Genomic DNA, 18,897 nt, shown 5'->3' on the forward strand with positions numbered 1-18,897 from the left:
CTGATAGACACTTTAGCTAGATGTTAAGCACAAGAATTCACGGTGCAGATGATACTTGCTTGTATCTCAAAATACTGATAATTTAGAGTAGTAGAAACAAATTTAACAAGCTATAAAGACATGTTTTTGTCACTACTTCTTCATCATTGAATTCCGCACTTACCACTGAACTATATCAATCTTTATGGTACAAAATACAATTTTCTTATTAAAACGTGAAATGAAGTTAGATCTAGTTTGTTATGGTGAGGGTGGAAGGTAGCAAAGGGAGAGGACAACTCAGAGGAAAAAATGACTGGTAAGTGTTTAAGCTAAACATGTTTGCTCAGTAAATAAATAAGTTAGTAAATACAACAAAGTCACCATCACAAAACAGCTGAGCAGCAGAATATTCACTTCATGATTAGTAAAGTTTATTTTTAAAAATTATTATGAAATCAGGAAGGAACAGAGTAGATTTAGGAATTTCCCCCAAATCCTCTTATTACTCTTAAAGGTAATAGATAATATTAGCATGTTTTACAAAAGTCATATTATGGGAAGGTACTTAATTTACAGTGAAAAGTAACCTAAGTGAAAATGCTTTAAATAGCTTTAATTCATTATAGTAAAATTTCCTCAAGTATTTTGGTTACATTTACCATGGTTTTGTTCTTTCTACGTTGTTAATTTTATGGTTTTAAAAAGTTTAGGGAATGCCTTAACATATTTTCATAGATTCCTTCCTGCTGGTGTGCTTTAAGTTTCTGTATTTGAAAAAAAGTGCCCTTATATGAAAAAGGAATTTTAAAAATCTCTGGTTTTCTTTACCAGAAGGGTATCATGCAATTCCTTTTTCGGTGACATTTTAAGCCTTCCTAGTGAAATTCTTAAAGTCCCAAATGAGTCATTAAATCACAGATTATGTTGTCAGATAGGGATATATCTTTTTTTCTTGCCAGACATATTTCTGTTAGTGAAATTACTTTCTGGTATTATGGTCTTTCTTTTGCCCTGTGTAGGAACTGTTTATAATCAGAGAAATACTTATTAATCTAGTCAATTACCAAGAAGAATTAACATAAATCTTATTGGCTCAAAAGTGTCGTCCATTTAGCAAGGTGACCTCTTGTTAATAAACATTTTCTGGCAATGATTTAAAAATAAAATGACTTTTCTTTTTTTTCCTATTGCTAACCATCTCTTGTGATCATATTTTGTTTTCTTTTAAAGTCATTAGTTGTCTGTATATAAAAAGTACATTTTCATGTTGAGAACTATGCCTGTTTTGTGCACCACTTTCCTTTTTTCCTTTTATCATTCCCGTTTGTGACTCTGCAATGTCTCCATTAGCAATTATTAAATCATATGTAGAGAGTTAATATTTGGGAAATACTCGAAGTGTTAAGTCTCATTCTTTCTAAGACAATTTGACATAAAAAAAGAAGCATCATGTAATCAGCTTATTAGTGATATGTCATTCATAGGTTGGGAGCTGTCCTATGACAGTACCTGGAAATAAGAAAATGAAATGTTATATGCATACTTCAAGCCTTAAGTTCAGTGGAGAATTGAGAGCATCAAAAAGAAATTCTCTGCTGCACATAAAATAGTCTTTTTTTTTATGTTGTAAAGTGTGTTGGAATCTATTGGGTTTTTTCTCTGTGTTTATCATTACAATGCCTGAACACATTAGCAGAGTACTCAGACAGGAAATTGAACTACATGGACATCTACTTTTCTGTGGTGTTACAATTTTAGTATCTTGTAAATTTAGCTCCAGTGTAGTGTTGGCTTTACACATCACTCTCATGGCAAAAAAATAAATTTTGCAAGGGAAAAGCTGCTGAAGTCATATTTTCTCAACAATTTTTTTAACTTTCTTCTTGCAAAGAGTCTGAGCAATATAAACAGATACCATTGCTTCTTTGAATTTATGACCAGTCTGACTTCAGCAAGAGCAGTTGACAGAAATCTGGACTTTTGCTTCCTCAAATGACTAACCTGATAATTCAAATATGGTCACTGCTCTTCAAATTTAAGGATGTTAGCCTACTGCTTATATTGGTACCTAAAATGCCATAGCAGGGCACTTACTTGCCGTAACAGCTACATTAATAATACAACTTTGGAGTTAATTAACACAACTGTGGAGTACGTGAATAAAGTAAATAAAATACAGGTTGGTGTTTTCGCTTTTAAGGCTGAACAGGAATATTGCCTGAGAAAGAAGTCGAAAAAGGAACACTGGCATTAAAAGAACCTATGGGGTATATTCTTTCGTTTTTCTATAAATCCATATTTAAGCAATAATAAATCATCTGGTATGTATCTGTATGATAGAAAATGGCTGATATCATGATGAACATATTAACAGAATTTGTGCTAAGTAAAACAAGAATGAAAATAAATTTTCCATTTAAAATAATTTTGATGCTGATTTTCTGTTAATCTCTATTGTCTTTGGTGATCAACAAGTAGTTCTGAAAAAAAATTAACTGATTTTGTTTGTTTGCTTTATAATAGTTTGTCTTTCTGTAACTGTTATGGAGCAAAGGAAGTTATTATATTCCACTTCTGTCACTGTTGTAAAGCTTTGGTGAAGAACAGGATCACATCCTGTCTTTGCAAAAAGAATTCATACACCAAGTTAAATTTCTAGGCAATTCTATACAAAACTTTGAATGCATTTGTTTCCTGTCACCTTTCAAGTAACTGTTTAATTTATTAATAATTTAAAAAAACCCAAAACACACAACAAAACAAAACAACCACAAAAAACTACCCTTCTAAACAGCATTTGAAATATTTTATGAGTAATTCTTAAGAAAGAGCCATTGGTCTACAGGGCCTTGCAGAAACTTTCCCATGCTATTTAAGTGTGAGATTTCAGTGGCAACTTTCATGTTTCTGTATTTCATTACAGAACTTCTTTCAGAGAGTGCTCGGTTTCTGTCCTTGTGAACAACGTATAAACTCTGGACAGCTGGATTCTTCAGCATTTCAAAGAACATTATCATGTTTATAAGTAAACTTATAAACACTTCAGAGATTGTCAGCAATCTAGAGTCGGGGGTAAACACAATCAACAGCATCCCATCTCTTCTAGTAGTAGAGTAGTAGTTGATGGGTCCCCTCAGTTGCTGCACCCTATCACCAAATGGAGATAGATATTAGGCCAGACAAATAGCATTTTTTTGAGGCACTCAGATTTTCCCGACTATCTTTTCCTCAGAGATCCAAGAAAGATTTTTTTTAATCATTCATTTCTTGGTGCATGTATTGGGTTTGCACGGCAAGGTTTTGGTAGCAGGGGGGCCACAGAGGTGGCTTCTCTGAGAAGCTGCTAGAAGCTTCCCCTGTGTCTGACAGAGCCAGTGCCAGCTGGCTCCAAGACGGACCCACCACTGGCCAAGGAAACTCCAGCCAGAGAGAGGAGTGACAATGTGTGAGAGAACCAAGCCTGAAGACCCCCAGCTCAGTGAAGAAGGACAGGGAGGAGATGCTCCAGGCACCGGAGCAGAGATTCCCCTGCAGCCCGTGGGGAAGACCATGGTAAGGCAGGCTGTCCCCCTGCAGCCCAGGGAGGTCCACGGTGGAGCAGATCTCTACCTGCAGCCCGGGGAGGACCCCACGCCGGAGCAGGTGGGTGCCCGAAGGAGGCTGTGGAGCAGGTGGGTGCCCGAAGGAGGCTGTGACCCCGTGGGAAGCCTGTGCTGGAGCAGGCTCCTGGCAGGACCTGTGGCCCTGTAGAGAAAGGAGCCCATGATGGAGCAGGTTTGCTGGCAGGACTTGTGACCCCGTTGGGGAGCCACGCTGGAGCAGTATGTGCCCGAAGGACTGCAGCCCGGGGAAGGGACCCACGCTGGAGCAGTTCATGAAGGACTGCGGCTCGTGGGAAGGACCCACACTGGAGAAGTTCATGGAGAACTATCTTCCATGGGAGGGACCCCACGCTGGAGCAGGGGAAGAGTGAAGAGTCCTGCCCCTGAGGAGGAAGGAGCGACAGAGACAACATGTGATGAACTGACCGTAACCCCCATTCCCCATTCCCCTGCACTGGGGGGGGGGCGCATTCAGGAGTGAAGCTGTGTCCAGTAATGAAGGAGGGGTGGCGAGAAGGTGGTTTAAGATTTGGTTTTATTTCTCATTGCTCTCCTCTGGTTTGATTGGCAGTAAATTAAATTAGTTTTCTCCAAATTGAGTTTGTTTTGCCTGTGATGGTAATTGGTTGAGTGATCTCTCCCTGATGTTATCTCGACCCACAAGCCTTTTGTTATATTTTCTCTCCCCTGTCTAGCTGAGGGCGGGGAGTGATAGAGCCAGTCAATGGCTGGGGTTAAACGACGACAGTGCATTTCTGTATTTTCTATTTATTTGTGAGGGAAAAAAATCAAGCTAATAGCAGCAAATTTACCTAAATGCAGACTTGACAAACTGTATATTTTTTAGGGTGACAAAACCTTCTTCAGGAAATGCACCACAGTGGACAAAATACTATGTTGCTGTAACTGCTTCCATACTAAATTAAGTTTGGAATAACACCAATTGTCATCTAAAGAGATGGCTGTACTAATACCCAGTCTTCTGAAAACATGCCTCTTTTAGCCACAAAGCATTCACTCCTGACTGACTCTCAAAGGATGCATATGCATAGACTCCACAAAAGTGCTCACCAGCAGTGAAATTTCAAGTTAAACAATAGGCATGGCTAGGAACTGCCCACTTCTGGATAGTTCTAGCCTTTACTTCTGAGATGCCTTTTCGTCTGTAGGCAAAAGCTCAGAAGACTCAACTGAAATTCAAATCTCCCTTTTCCAAACCAAAACATTCCAGTGTTGCACTGCAGCTTGATAAAACTAGCTATGAAAGTTTAAGAAATTACTGTGCAGGTGTCTGCCATGCTTTCTCTTAGAAATTGTCACACCTGTAGCAAAGATGGCAGAGCAAGATGTACATTCACATTTCAGCAGTTCAAGTTCCGAGGCTAGTGCACCTGCTTAAAGCACCGTTGCAGATGTGTTTGCACCAATTTATGGGCACATGTATGCGTTTCCTTCTTCCATCTTGGCAATGCAATGGAATCATGTAGCAGGGAGGTCAGGCAAAACACTGGGAATGGCAACATCTTAAAACACTGACCCTCAATCCACCATGCACACCTGACAGGACTCTTACAATGGCTGTGTCACATATAGGAACAGAGTGCTCTGTTGGTCAGCCTGGTCTGTACGCAACAGACCAAAAGTTAATTCATATTTAGCTTATTCTTGAAGTAGATAATCAGGATGCCATTTTTCATGCCTCCAAGTAGGAAGAATGTGAACCTTATTGGCCTCAAGAAGGCGTGAATGGGTCTCTCCGTTGCAGGGTTAGTAGGTGACTGGTACCTGAATCTCAGCACTAGATGAGCACAGGTGGTGTATCAGCATTTCTGCTGAAAACTCTGCATGTCCCCTTCTATGCTCTTGTACCTTCTTGTGTGCCTGAGGATACGCCGCCAGTCTCTCTGCCGGACCTGACCCCGTGCCTTGTGGGACAGACCAGCTGTTGGCAATGGTCATTCCCGCCTTTAGCTATGCTACAAAGGGTGCTGAGTTCTGGCTCTGATTCAAGCAGGTCCCCCGGTTTTCTCCCCCTCCCACCCGCACCTCTGAGGCAGAAATGGAGGGAAGGTGGGAAACGGCCACTTGCGGTTTCGACCTGCAGCTCACCCAGGCAGGCCGCGTGCCTTAGATCCACTTAGGGCCGCGCCAATGGTACTGTTTGGTTTCTTAGCACTCTTGACACCCGAAGCCGGCAGTTACACCCCCCCCCCCAACCTCCGTGTTCTGGCCAGGCGCGGCCTGTCGTAAAGAATACTTGAGGTTCCCCGCACACAGCCCAGAAGCTGGACGAGAGGAGCAGTAAACGACGCAGGAGGCTGGTAGCCCAGGTTATTTTCAGAGCGGCCCCGCGGACCTCGGGCAGGCTTTCAAGGACGTCAGAGGGGCCTCAGGGCAGGGGAAGCGGCGGGGGAGGCGAGCGGCCGCCCCCGGCCGCCCGCTCCCTCCCAGCAGCTGCCGCCCGGCCCCTCGGCCCTCAGCCCCGGCCCCACCAACAGCGCCCCCTGGCAGCCAGGGCCGCGGCGGGCCCCGCCGCGACACCGCCAAGGACCGTCCGCCGCCGCCGCCCGCCAGGGGGCGGAGCCACCTGCTCATTTAAATAACCCGGCGGCTCATTTGCATGCCGCCAAGATGGCCGGCCCTGCGATTGGCCGGCTCCGAGGCAGCCCCCGCTGCCGGCCCCTGTGCCCACGGAGGGGGCGGGGTCGGCCGAGAGAGGGGAGGGGACACGGGGCTTATTTGCATAACGGCCCGGCGCGTGCGACGAGGGGAGGCGGCGTTGGTGCCTGGAGCGGGTTCCGATTTTGAATCTACGGCGGCGGCGGGAAGGCGGGAGCGGCGGCGGAGCGCCGAGGCGGGAGCTGCCGCGGGACGCAGGGGCGCCAGGTACCGCAGGTCGCTTTCGGGGCGCGACCGACCGAGCGGCCGGGCGGCGGCGGCGGCGCTCTGTGAGGAGCGCTGCCCCGCGCGGCGGCGGCGGCGGCGGCGGCAGTGCGCATGCTCCGGGGCTGCAGCTTTGCACACGCGCCGCTGCGCGCACCCACACCCGCTCACAAGGGCGGCGCAGCTATGCGCGCGCTGCATGGGAGCACGTGACCCGGCTCCAGTGCAGGCGCCGGCGCGCATGCGCGTTGCCGTTTTCGCGCGGAGGTGGCGGGAGGTGGGGAGCGGGGCGCGGGGCGGCGCCTTCCTCCGCGCCCCCCCCTCCCCCGCGTGTGGAGGGATCCCCGCGGCGGCCGCTGGCTGCGGGTCACGGGTAGGTCTGGCGTGGGGCAGGGCACGGCTGGGGCGCTCCGCTGAGCTCCGAAGGCGCGGAGAGCTGGGCAGCACCAGGCAGTCGACCGACTGCGTTCTGTCTCGCGCGTCGGCGAGGTGAGGCGAGGCGAGGCGGAGACGCCTCCTGCACCACAGCGGCCGGGTGTTTGGGTGGGGCAGCGGCGCGCCTGGCGCCTCGAAAGCGTCTCCTCGCTCTCTGTTCCGAGTGGGGATGGCGCGACCTGGGCGGCGCTGTACGCGGCCGGTGGGTAGGCTCGCAAGTACGGCGGGCACGGATGTGGAGCGCTGCAGCGGATGGGCTGTAGAAGCAAGAAGGAGAAGACTGTTTTTCTCGTTTTTGCGCTCAAAAGCGCGCTGATGAACTCGAGAGTGAAGTTTCTGAAGCATATGGGCGTGCTAATTTGCTAGAAAGGAGGGTGTTTCAGCGGAACAAAAAGAAAAGGCCTAGCTGTGCCTTGTTTATGATACATGTGATGTCATCGGCAAACAAGACCGAGTGGCTGCTCCAGGTTGTCGTGGAGGCCCACATCAAACAAAACGGCAAAAGTTAACAGTTTAATTAAGTAGTATATTCACGTAAAGAAGGTACATTTGAACTTCCAGTTTTGTTTGAGCTTAGGCGTTTAAGATACTGAAACTGTATTCATGGTTAAGCGTTTCACATTTTAATTCTGACGTGACATTGGGGCCTGCTAGAGGTGTAGTGTTGTCCTCAAGCAGTTTTTTTGCTTAACAGGTATACATCCTTCTTACTAGATTTCCTAGTCTTTTACAGATACCCAGTGGAAGTGCCTACGTTAGAATATTTTGTTGCATAATAGTAATCTTGAAATAAATCTATGTATTGTAATGTCAGTGTGACCCTTAGCACAGACAGACTTGTTGGATGGCAAAATTGGATGGAATTGTTGATGGAGAAATATTCCCTTAAAATAAAGGGGCAAACAGCTCAGCTCTTCTAGGCAACAGTCAGTGAGCTTAAAACTGCAGCCTTCATGCAGTCACAGAAAAATAACACTTGCGCATCTAGACAGCGTATTTAACATGCTAGTTGGCGGAAATAAATAAATACGTTTGGTCAGTATCCCAGATTATACAAACAAATACAATATTATTACGAATAAATTTATTGAAATTTGCATCTGCAAGATCAGGATATTCTACACGCATGCTCTTTGGCTCTCTTTTGCAAGTTAAAATATATTTTGGGCCATTATCTGTTATGCCAGTTTGATCTAGTTACAATTATTGCAGTTTATTAATATTTACCTTATATTTGCATTTTTAAAAATAAAAATGTGAAGAATGTGCTCAATTTCTGCTTAAATCTGAAATTAATATGTTAAATATGAACTCTGTACACAAACAGCAGATGTCAGTGTAAGAAACTAGTGTGTTTTTCTGATTAGGTGCTGGTTTGTGCAGTCCTACAGGAAGGTATGAAGGAGAGTATTACCTCAAATATTAAGAATTCTGTGGAGGGGAAAAAAACAAACACAAAAAAACACTGCTATTTGATATGTGATCTTGGGTAGGTAACTTCTCAGTTTACAGAGCTCTGAAATGGGGCTAATGGTAGTTGTCAGGCCCATCATAAAATGAATTCACTAATGATTGCATGAGGACTTGTGCAATTCATGAATCATGGCAATTACACCCATTATTTATTCCTCAAGTTTGGCAGTTACCTTATTGTTTTGTATGACCCAGAAGTATCAAATCAAGCTCCTATGTACGTATAATCCAGAAAGGAATTGTACTAATAATTTTGGATAGCAATACATCTTTTCGATAAATGCTAAATAATTAAAATACAGGAAAACTTTTTTTGTCACTGTTTATAAGTAACTGCTCATTGCGTGCTCTTTTTAAAAGAATCTCAAGAGATCTTTGTGGTCTCATTGTTATGCTCTTAGTTTAGTAGACTTACTACGTTGCTTGGAGTAAAAGGCTTTTTATCAGTTGCAACCTAGCTACCAAGTGTAGCAGTACTGAACTGATGCTTCCTGTGATAATGTGGAACAGTGTTGTATTTTGCTGTATGAGTTAATTTAACAAGACTATCTTGAATGTTGTGTAGGCTTGAAACTCATGACAGAATTGATTCATAGGATACAATAATTATATACATCAATTGAAACACTTGTTTTGATGATCTTATTGAGGGACCTCTTAATTCTCATTTCCTGTCCATTACAAAGTCTGTTTTCAAGACCGATGTTAATCCCAACAGATACACATACATGGCACGCTCTCCTGCATTTGCTCATACCTCTTGCTTTAGCTTGTATTGTTATGCCCATTTTGCGTATTTAGAAGATCAACTTTAACTGTAGTGTGTTAGTTTTCCTGTAAAAGCTCCTTCAGGAAATGTGATATAACATAGACATATGCTTTCCTCCTAGCATGAGAGGTGATCTTGCTAGCCAAGAGACTGAACAATCTATGAGTAAAAATAATTTAATTTTAAATACTGATTTTACAGAATCTGTTGCAAACAGAAACAGTTTACATGTTAAACAATTTAAAAAATCCTATTTTAGTAACTGATTCCTAATTAGTAACTAAATCCTCATTTTCATTGTGTTCATGATTTTGGGGAGAAGGCATTTTTTTCTGTTACAGACAGACAATATTTCCACAGTGAAAAGTAGCTGACTAAACCAGATACTCTATTTTCCTTCCAAAACAAGAAAAAAAAAAAATCAAATTTCTCCCCATCTAGATGTTTTTAATAGTATAATCATTAATTAGGCTTATCTGGGCCTATTGTCAGAAATTATATTTATGCCTAAAATCTCACGGTTATTCATTAAATGTAGATAGTAAGGCCAAAAGATACTTTACTAGTAAGTTGCTCTTATTTAAATAGTTTGCAAGGTGAATGCATTTTTTCCATTTGCTCTCCACCTGGTGTTTTTCTACATTGTGGCCTAGTTATATGTTTATATTATGAATTTATTTTGGAAATTACTGCAGTGACACAGATGCATGTCACAGTTTTAATAAGAGATATTAGATGAGGAAAATAAGTTGAAAGATATAAAACTATTATGATACATGAACATGGAGGTTTTAGTGGTTGTTTTTTTTCCTCTGCAATATATTTTTATGTAATATTTCTCTTAAATGCGGCGAAATCTAAGACTGTTAATATTTTTCAGTTAAATCTGTGGCTGGACTCTTCTCTTTAGTATGTGATGTTACTTTGAGAAATTCACCTACACATACAAAACAATTGGGATCTCATAAACTGGCCAACACAAATGATGTTTGCATGAAGTATACTTGTAATTCTGGTATTTCAGTTACACTCATTGAACTATATGCTGTACTGTATGAAAAAACACTACAGTGTTTCCACCATACTGGAAGAAACTGTTCATCAAGCAGCCCTGACTTATCTGAATACGGAATGGTTCGTCAAGCAGCTCTGACTTACCCAAATACAGGATGGAGAGTAAGGTAGGGATGTTGTGTGGGGCAACAAAAAACTTGGTGGTTTTTTTGACAGCTCATTAAGAAGCAGATAGAAAGTTAGGTTGTTCTCTGAAATGTTCTCTGTAATCAGCTGCTCTTGTTGGTCAGTTAAAGAATGTCTTGATCTCTGAATAAAGTTTAGGTATGGATTGGGTAATACTTCATATTTAAAATTTTTGTAGCTCAGTTTTGGTTTGGATTTTAAAGCCTAGTGACTGATCCCGAAGAAGGTAACTGTGAAGTCTTCCAACTTTCAGATTTTCAGTCAGGAGTATCTGGAGCATAGATTTTTGTCAGCATTTGAGTTCTGGTTATCTTTGTAAAAGCAAAGTTTTTGGATGATGTTGTGGGATCTTAATTTTCATTTGCTTGAAGAGATTTTGTGTATCATTTGTAGTATGTTTAAGTATCTTACCTTTTTTGTTTGTGTGGGGTTTTTTGTTACTTCCCCCTCCCTCCCAGCCCCATTTCTGTAGCAGTGGGTGTCACAAGATCCTTGAGCTCCTATGTAGAATTTTTAAGTCTCTGGAAGCATCTGATCATTAAAGTTCATTATTAGCCTACAGATCAGACTATAAAAGTGAGTGTGATCAATTTTGGAGATACAAAGTACTGATACTAGTTATCCAGAAACTGGATCTGCAGAATGTGTTTAGTATTTTTTTTCTAGAATGGTGAAGATTGAACAAACCCAATACATTCTCTAGCTTTTCAGGTTGTAAACAATTGAATGGTGATTCAGAAATGGGAGTCTGTTTTGTTTGGTTGGGCTTTTTTGTCTTCTACTTTAGTTGCATATTCTGGTTTTAGTTAATGTTCTAGTTCTTATCTCTGTTCTATCTTGACTGTGTGCATATATATGTGCAAAAAATCACAAAGTTGAGAGTAGAATTTAATCTACACTTGAGTTTTATGTGGCTTTGTGTTTTACGTTTTCATTTGAGGTTGTATTAGTATTAAACAAAAAACAGAATGCTGTTAGCGAAAAACAAATGCCTACATGAACTTTAAAAAATGCATAAATAAGGTTATTAAGTGGCACTTGGGAATTCCACTAATAAGACAAATGTGTTTAACAAATATAAATGATCTTTTTTTGCTTAAGCACAAAATTGCAAAACAGGTATGTGACAAAAATGTTTAATTGTGCCACAGCCCTACAAGTTTTAGCAGAAATCTGCTCAGTTCTAGTATAGTAGTCCAATTTTATGTGATAATTGTTTGTCAGTTGTTCTATCCTTAGTAGTTCTTCAAAGACATGTTGGTTTTCAGGAATTTGACAGAGTAGTAAGTATCAAAGATAATTCATTCCTAGAAATTTTGTGAAAACAAGCAGCTGGGGTGAGGAGAGGCTACCATTGTCCCCTGCGAGGGACTTGGCGGTTACACATTGTTTTGGGGGCATAACTTGCTGTCAGTTAGAACATAGGTATTGCTTGTCAAAGCAGTATGGAGGCTGTCCCATCAACATGCAGCTTCAAACTAGACTTGTATGTGCACTTGCTTGTCCAGCGTGGTAAGGCACCAATGGTAACCTGAGGTTACTCTGATGAAAAGTAGCAAGACGGTGTTTATAAAATGTGCTGGAAATGTGGTTTCATTAGTTGTATTGCTCACTGATTATCTTCAGTACCACTGATGTTTACTTTTTAAAATGGCCAGTGTGTTTAAGAGCAAGTCTGTCTCTCCCCATTCTTTCCCCCTGCCTTTTTTTTTTTTTTTTTTTTGGTAATGATTCCTTGGTGGTGTAGCTGAAGACATAATAGTAACTATGTGGTATTAAATAAATGCCCGATCCTCCATTGTATGTCGGCTTCCATCATATCACTGTGAAGGAATTCAGAACACTATGTATAAGTATGTATATTGTATAAATGCCCTTTATGTTCCTTTGGGATTTATGAGTAACTTAGAAAAAACAAACAAAAACCAAACAAATGAAAAACCACCAACACAACAACAACAAAAAAACCTGTGCCCTCTAAGATGTTTTCTTTTGAGCTGTACATGTTATAAATAACTAAAAACTGTACTCATGAGTTACCAGCTCTTATTTCTTCCAGGAATGAACAACAAATCACATGAGATCTTAGTAAATTAGATGGCTATGTACAAAGTATTTTTTTAAATAATTTATTTTCCAAGATATTTAGGTAAACTAGTAGATCTTGTTTGCTGTGTGCAACTTGGATATTTTTAATACAGGAAAAACGTTCTTCTCATCTAGATCCAATTTCTGAAAATGCTCTTTAAGTAAATTCACATACTCAAAGCACAGGTTTTATGAATGATATGACTGTGGATGTGTCAGCTAGCTGTTAAAATAACCTGTATATTTGCTCTGTTATTTTGTGCTGTCCTAAGCATTATCCTCCATTTCACAATACTGTAAAGAAATGTTATGGTAAAAAAACCCAACAACCTGACGTGAAAGAAAGTTCCTTATACCTTTGCCTCCAACTTACTGCAGTTTCCAGAAGGTCATTTAAAATAGTTGTTGAATTTTAATTTTTTTTTTTTTAGTCTTTCAAAATCTGTTTGGTAGCAGACTAGCACATAAACATACATGCTTGCTGATTTCAGTCAATACACTGAAAATTTCTTTCATTGGTCCTACCATCAAGTGGCTTGGAATTATGGGAAGATCTCAAATATTGTGCAGACTTTGACTTTCTGCACTCTAGTGTTCCTTTTCTCATGATCATCATGGACTCCTCCTTTTCCCCAGAAGTAGTTTTTCATCTGCGAAGTTCTTGCAGTGCTGAGTGAGAGTTGAGATGTTTCTTGAAGTCAGCCTGCTGGCCCGTGTAAATACAGGAATAAAGGAGGGTTTCAGTAGATGGTCTATTGAGACTTAAATTGAGAGGCATACAAACAGTAGTAGTCTCTCATGAATTTCATCAGTGTAAGAACTGTTTTGTCCACTTGATGTTAACTAACATACAAACCCCCATCAAAACAGAAGAGAACAGCAAAAGAAGAGGATAAATGAGAGAAGTAGATGAGATGTGGTTTGTATACAAGGAAACAGGGATAATATGTAGCAGACTGGTTTCTAAGCATATAATTTAAGCAAAAGAAATTATTTATGCTTTAGCTGCTTTTTTACTGCCCTTGTAATGTGAAATGACATAAAACCCTGTCTGAAAGTCCAGAATTTTCTGCCTCCCCTTGATTCTTCAGCGTAGGAGCCCTAGTATAAAGTCTGACTCTATGTAATGATATTTAAGAAGTGTGTGTGGGGTGGTATTATACAGGGCAACAATTAGAGAAATGGCAGGGTACCATTCTCTTGAGTTTCTTGTTTGATGTTATGAGACAGTTGGAAAATGGAAGCTCTTTTTTAAAATTTAACTTATGATTAGAATAATTGAATTTGCTGAGGTGATACTGCATTGTGTTGGCATGTCACCAGCAGAAGGCAGAGTTAAGGTTGTTTCAAGTTTTCATTGCGTATTTAAGAGAAAACTTGAAACATAACGGGCTAAGTTTAAATTCCATTCTGAATCTTTTTTTAAATGCCCGGTTTTCTTACTTATTTTTAGAGAACCTCCATAGATGCCACCCTAAGTAGCAATAAGAATTTGTAGTCCCTCACTAGTACAGGAATTCCACACTAGTGTAGGTTCACTTTAATGTTTCCAAAGCATTCTCAGATGAGTTATTTCACTTCTAATTTTCTGTTTAATTAAGCATTGGGTTTTATTTTAAAATTAGTTTGTTAATATTTTTTAACACATTAACACACCTGTGTATGTTAACCAAAGTATATTGAAGTGAAGTCTTGAGTAAATACATGTGGTTTTTTACCATTTAGCTAGATTTTTTGCAACTAGGTGTCTGCATTAGCATATCAGTACCTCTGCACGTTCATGAAGCTTTCTGACAAGGTAAGATGATTGATTGCAGCAACTTGAGTGTGACATGGGTTCTGTTTTCTCTGGCTCAGTGAAAGCGTTCCCTAAAATTTTTCTGCCAAGTAGTTATGCCTATTCAAACCTATTGAAGTCACGGAGTTTCCATATATCGAGCTCCGAGACTGAATGCCAGAGAATGCAGTGTTGTACAAGTGCAGGTCTTGGGTTCTGGATTAGAACCTGCCTAGGTTTTTGTTGAACTTCCAGGACTGGAGGTCAGAATTCATCTTTTGCTGTAGGAATTTTGTAGGTGAGCTAAACATAGAATTCTCTTCTGTTTAAGACATCGGTACTGTGGAAATCAAAGTGTGTGTATATTTGTCATACAAATGAAATCCACAGTTTGAATTTTGAAATATTGCAAGTTGTTGTAAATCTCTGTAAGCTGAAGGTGTTCTATATATGAAGTTCAGAGTAAGCAACATGGTGTTATGACTGGCTAGTAGGAAACGTTTCTTTTGAATTTGTTGTAAACTTGATTTTTGATTTAGTAATAGGTCTTTTTGAAGAAAAGCTTCAGCGTAGTGGGTACTTTTACATTAATTGTAATGAAGTTGTTCTCCAGTCTTCACAAATTTGGTTTTCAGAGGCTTGTCTTTTGGGCATTTGAATTTCAAGCATATTTTAATTTAGTCCTCTGAATCTGTGCAGCATTATCAAATACAATAATAATCAATGTAGCTGTTTACATGTGTGGCATGTGCTTTTTCTTGCATTGCAAATCAAGCTTTTCCTTTTGTCGTTATTCATTAGATGGTGCATTTCAACATTTTTTAAGTTTGAAATGCTGACTGTGGTGGTGATGAGTGCATCAGACAGCTACTCCTGGCATGATTAATCAGTCCTGAAATAACCAGCTACAGCTGGCAACAGACATGCACAGTTACATAAAAGCAGTAGATGGAGGGCATGTTCTTGCATTTGGGGAGGGGGCACTTACCGTGTTGGGCTCACTTTGGATCACAAAGACTATTTTTTGGTAGATAGTAATAATTTAACATTAATTTCCTTCAGGATTGCCCATGTGCTCTTGCAGTTATTTTGTTTTAAAATAGCCCGATTTGGATTTCGTAGAAGAGGTGTACATGATGAAGTGAGGCAGATATAGAGGAGTTCTCTCCAGAACTGATCCACTCTTGCCTTGACAGGAGTGTGTGATTGGTGTTAATGCACAGACATTAGAGAGGAACCTGTATTCTATTTGGTTCTGCTTGCGTTAAAATTGTGTATCTGCTTGACAGCCCCTCTGTGGCCCCATAGGTTCCCAAACCAGTTCTTCAGGAACAAACTACTTATTGTTACAAGAAGATTCCAGCAAAATTGCTGAAGGGATTCTAGATATGTCTCTTTGAAAAACTTACATGACATACTGCATCATTCATAAGGGATGAGATACTTGATTTCTGTGGGCACTGAAGTTCTGGAGTGTTCTTGGGATTTTTGCTAGCTTCCTTATTTATAAAGTGAACTTCCTTCCCCGCCCCCCCCCCCCAAGTAAAACTGTTTTATTGGGCAACTAATATTACACAATAGTTCAAAATAGGTGCTGCTGTAAAAAGGTATAGATCAGTTTCTTAAGCTTTTTAAGGTTTGTGGGTTTTTTGTTTTTTTGTTTGTTTTTTTTTTTTATTTAAAGACTGAAATGAGCCTGCTCTTGAAAAGTATTCCCTGATGTATGTCAGTTCTATGCATGATCTGGCTCTGTATCTGTGGCTGTTAATATGTGACATGGATTCTGAACTGCCTGGAGTTGGGAGGGATTTGAAGTATGTGATTCAAATCCTGGATCACAGACCTAGCAGGGCTCCCTCTCGGTGGTTTTTGGTTTATTTTAGCTTTCTCTTTACCAGTGGTGTTCTGAGTAGCTGCAGTGTTGCAGCCGTGCATTAACCATTTCCTGCCCGTCAAAGAAACCATTCCCCCCCCCCCCCCCCCCCCCCCCGTGCCCCCCCCCCCGGCCTGTGCAGTTTGTTGCAGTGTGGCAAAGAGGGAGGTGCTTTGCTGTATAAATGTTATATGCACTGCCGAGTTGTCACTGAGTGGTTGGTCTTGAGTGCACGTTGCAGCCATCTTAAATCACATTTTCAGTGCAGCTCAGACAGTGCAGTTTCAAAATGGCTGACGAAGTGCTCTTCATTGCAGCAGTTTAGCTTGACTGTATGCAAATGAGCAGAGCTGTTGGCATCACATGCTCCAGACCTTAGAGGTAAGCACCAGCTCTGCTTTGCTGAGAAACAATTTCAAACTTTGTTTAGGCAAAACTAACTAATTCTAAGCTGTATAAAATATCATAAAATATTGTCATCTTTTTGTCAACAGGAAGGTGTTCTTTGGTGGAGTATTTTTTTTTTTTGGTTTGGTGTTTCTTGGTTTTTTTTGTTTTCCCTCCCCTCTCTCACTGAAATAATGCATAGACCTCTATCCTTTCTCAGTTACAGGGTTGATTGGGTGGGACAGGAGAGGTCAAAGGTCATACCCACATGCCTTGCTAATCAAATTATTTCATTTTGGCTTACTTCCTTATCAGGCCAGAAGAGCTCTCACTTTATTCTGCCCTTTCTCAAAAGCTCGCCTCATACATTAAGTAAAACATAAAATAAACTCTTTATAAACTTTGTTAGATTTTTGTAACCAAATGGTTAGATTTACATTTGATTATCATGTTTTCAACATGTAACTTTTTCTGGTGTAGATAAGAACTACAAAATCTTCGTAAATACATTGGAATAAGAATGATTATGTAAATGTTAACTATTTTGCAGGTAGCAGTTATTTGCTACTCGAGTAATGCTACTATAAATTCGGCAGAGCTACTACAAATGATAGAATGAAAGTTTCAAGGTAAATTATTCTTTTATTTCTTTTGTACAACTTAACTGAAATCTGACTTTCAAAGTGCTAATGGTTCCACACGGCCTAGTCTTTTCCTGTGTGTGTTACTGGTTTGTGGCCTAGCTATCTGTCATGCTCAACACTCGCTAAAAGGTAGTCAATAGGTGTCAGTGTCCAGGGACATGAAGGTGGGAGAAAAGCAGTGCTCAGCTTTTTTCCCTTGGGGAGGGGGAGAACATAAAAGGAGGAGGAGAAAGAAGACTTTTTTTTCTCAGGACTCACTCATAATCTTGGTTTGTGTATGTCTCAAATACTTGGTTAAGGTCTTTATGGGATCTTAAGCTGGATATGAGTTAATTTGAAAGTAATTAAATAGGCAGTTACTTGAAGTTCTCCAGAAACGTATCAGGAGCAGCAGAAGAGCTGGATAACTCATCAGGATGTAGCTCGTAGTATTTTCTTGTCTGAAGTTGAACTTAGTGCTAAGGATGTGACAGCCGGTACTAAACACCTAAAAGTTTAGTCCTTCCTCAGTATTTTTGTACATTAATTTGGTCCTTTTAGCATACTCTGTAACAAAGCACTTAGTGGTTAAATTAGTTTTTAAGTATCTGTTCCTATAAATGATTTTCTATTGTTAATGACAATACACTGTTTATAGAGAAGCAAAGTATTCTGGGCAGATAGTGCACGTCAGGTTCTCAGGAGATGTGATTTCTCTATGTTTACCATGTGCATTTAATATGAAGAAATTAAAAAAATATATCAGTAAAATGCAGGATTTTAAGCCCAGGTTGATTGCTAACTTCAGCTAACTGTAAATTTGTAAGTAATTGGTCATAGGATTTTCCTGCTTTAGGATAAAAGATCAATGACAGGAATAAAGTGAATGTGGGGTCACAGGTGATGATGAAATGTAGGTAGGTAGTTTTATTACTTGTTTTATTGGTAGTGGAATTTTGTTTAGTGGATTTGATTTAAGGCAGATTTTAGTTCATAGTGGCTTTTCTTGATTGGGTAAGATAGTTAAGATCCTGAGAACTTTTAGGCACTTTAAACTGTTTGAGAACTTGGACAACAACTTCTACCGAAATGCATTTATCTTGATAAAATGTGAAGTTTTGCCATACATTCACTTCATCTAATGAATGCAGATTAATAATGTAGTGAGATTTCCTTCTTCCCACCCCCGAACAATAATCTTTCTGGTTTTCTGCAAAATACTCTGACTCAAGTCATCCTGACCCCAGTCTTATAAATGATATCTGAGGTTTGTATGGGTTTTAAGTCAGTTGCTGTTGTTGATTAATTCCAGATGTTAATAACTCATATTTTTCAAAGCAAGCAGAAACAATTCATTCTTCATGATGAGATCACTGAACTCCTACTTTGTAATCGTTGAAGGGGATGAAATTTTATGTCTAAAATGTACTTTACCATACACATCCTGTGGTGGTTTTGGTGTTGGTTTTTTGTTTTGAGGGGGTTTGGTTGTTGATTTTTTGTTTGGTTTTTTTTTAAAGCAGCATATTAAAATGTCATAAAACAAGCGTATAAAAATTGTCAAGTGCTATTGGTTCTCTTGGTTTGGGTTTTTTTTGTTAACCCCCTCTTTAATGGGAACATGAAAAGGAAATGAGTATATTTTTTTGACATTCCCTGTGAGGAGTGGTTCTTCACATGTATTACGTTTGAGTAAAATATTGTACATTCACACCATGTCTTTCATACAGTCCTTTTTGTGCCTTTTTGTTGTCCTTTTTTTTTTTTCTGTGAGCTGAGTAAGCTTAGTCCCATTTTACAGAAGA

General features: G+C 40.2%; 1 protein-coding gene across 8 annotated transcripts in view; it reads left to right on the forward strand.

Annotated features, from left to right (window-relative positions):
* Nucleotides 1-6,388: 6,388 nt before the first annotated feature.
* The window catches only part of ATF7IP (activating transcription factor 7 interacting protein), a 107,878-nt gene continuing 95,369 nt past the window's right edge, over nt 6,389-18,897 (forward strand). For 2 of the 8 annotated variants that reach the window (XM_049792087.1, XM_049792088.1), the window contains exons 1-2: nt 16,279-16,463; nt 17,020-17,098. In XM_049792087.1, the coding sequence (XP_049648044.1) occupies nt 17,085-17,098 (14 nt within the window). In that variant the 5' untranslated portion in view covers nt 16,279-16,463; nt 17,020-17,084. Of the gene's footprint in view, nt 6,471-6,744; nt 6,841-6,934; nt 6,957-16,277; nt 16,464-17,019; nt 17,099-18,897 lie in introns of those variants that run through there. The other 6 variants (XM_049792101.1, XM_049792102.1, XM_049792098.1 and 3 more) reach the window with 5 other exon arrangements.

This window comes from Accipiter gentilis, chromosome 34, assembly GCF_929443795.1.
Source record: "Accipiter gentilis chromosome 34, bAccGen1.1, whole genome shotgun sequence".
Taxonomy (NCBI): Eukaryota; Metazoa; Chordata; class Aves; order Accipitriformes; family Accipitridae; genus Astur; species Astur gentilis.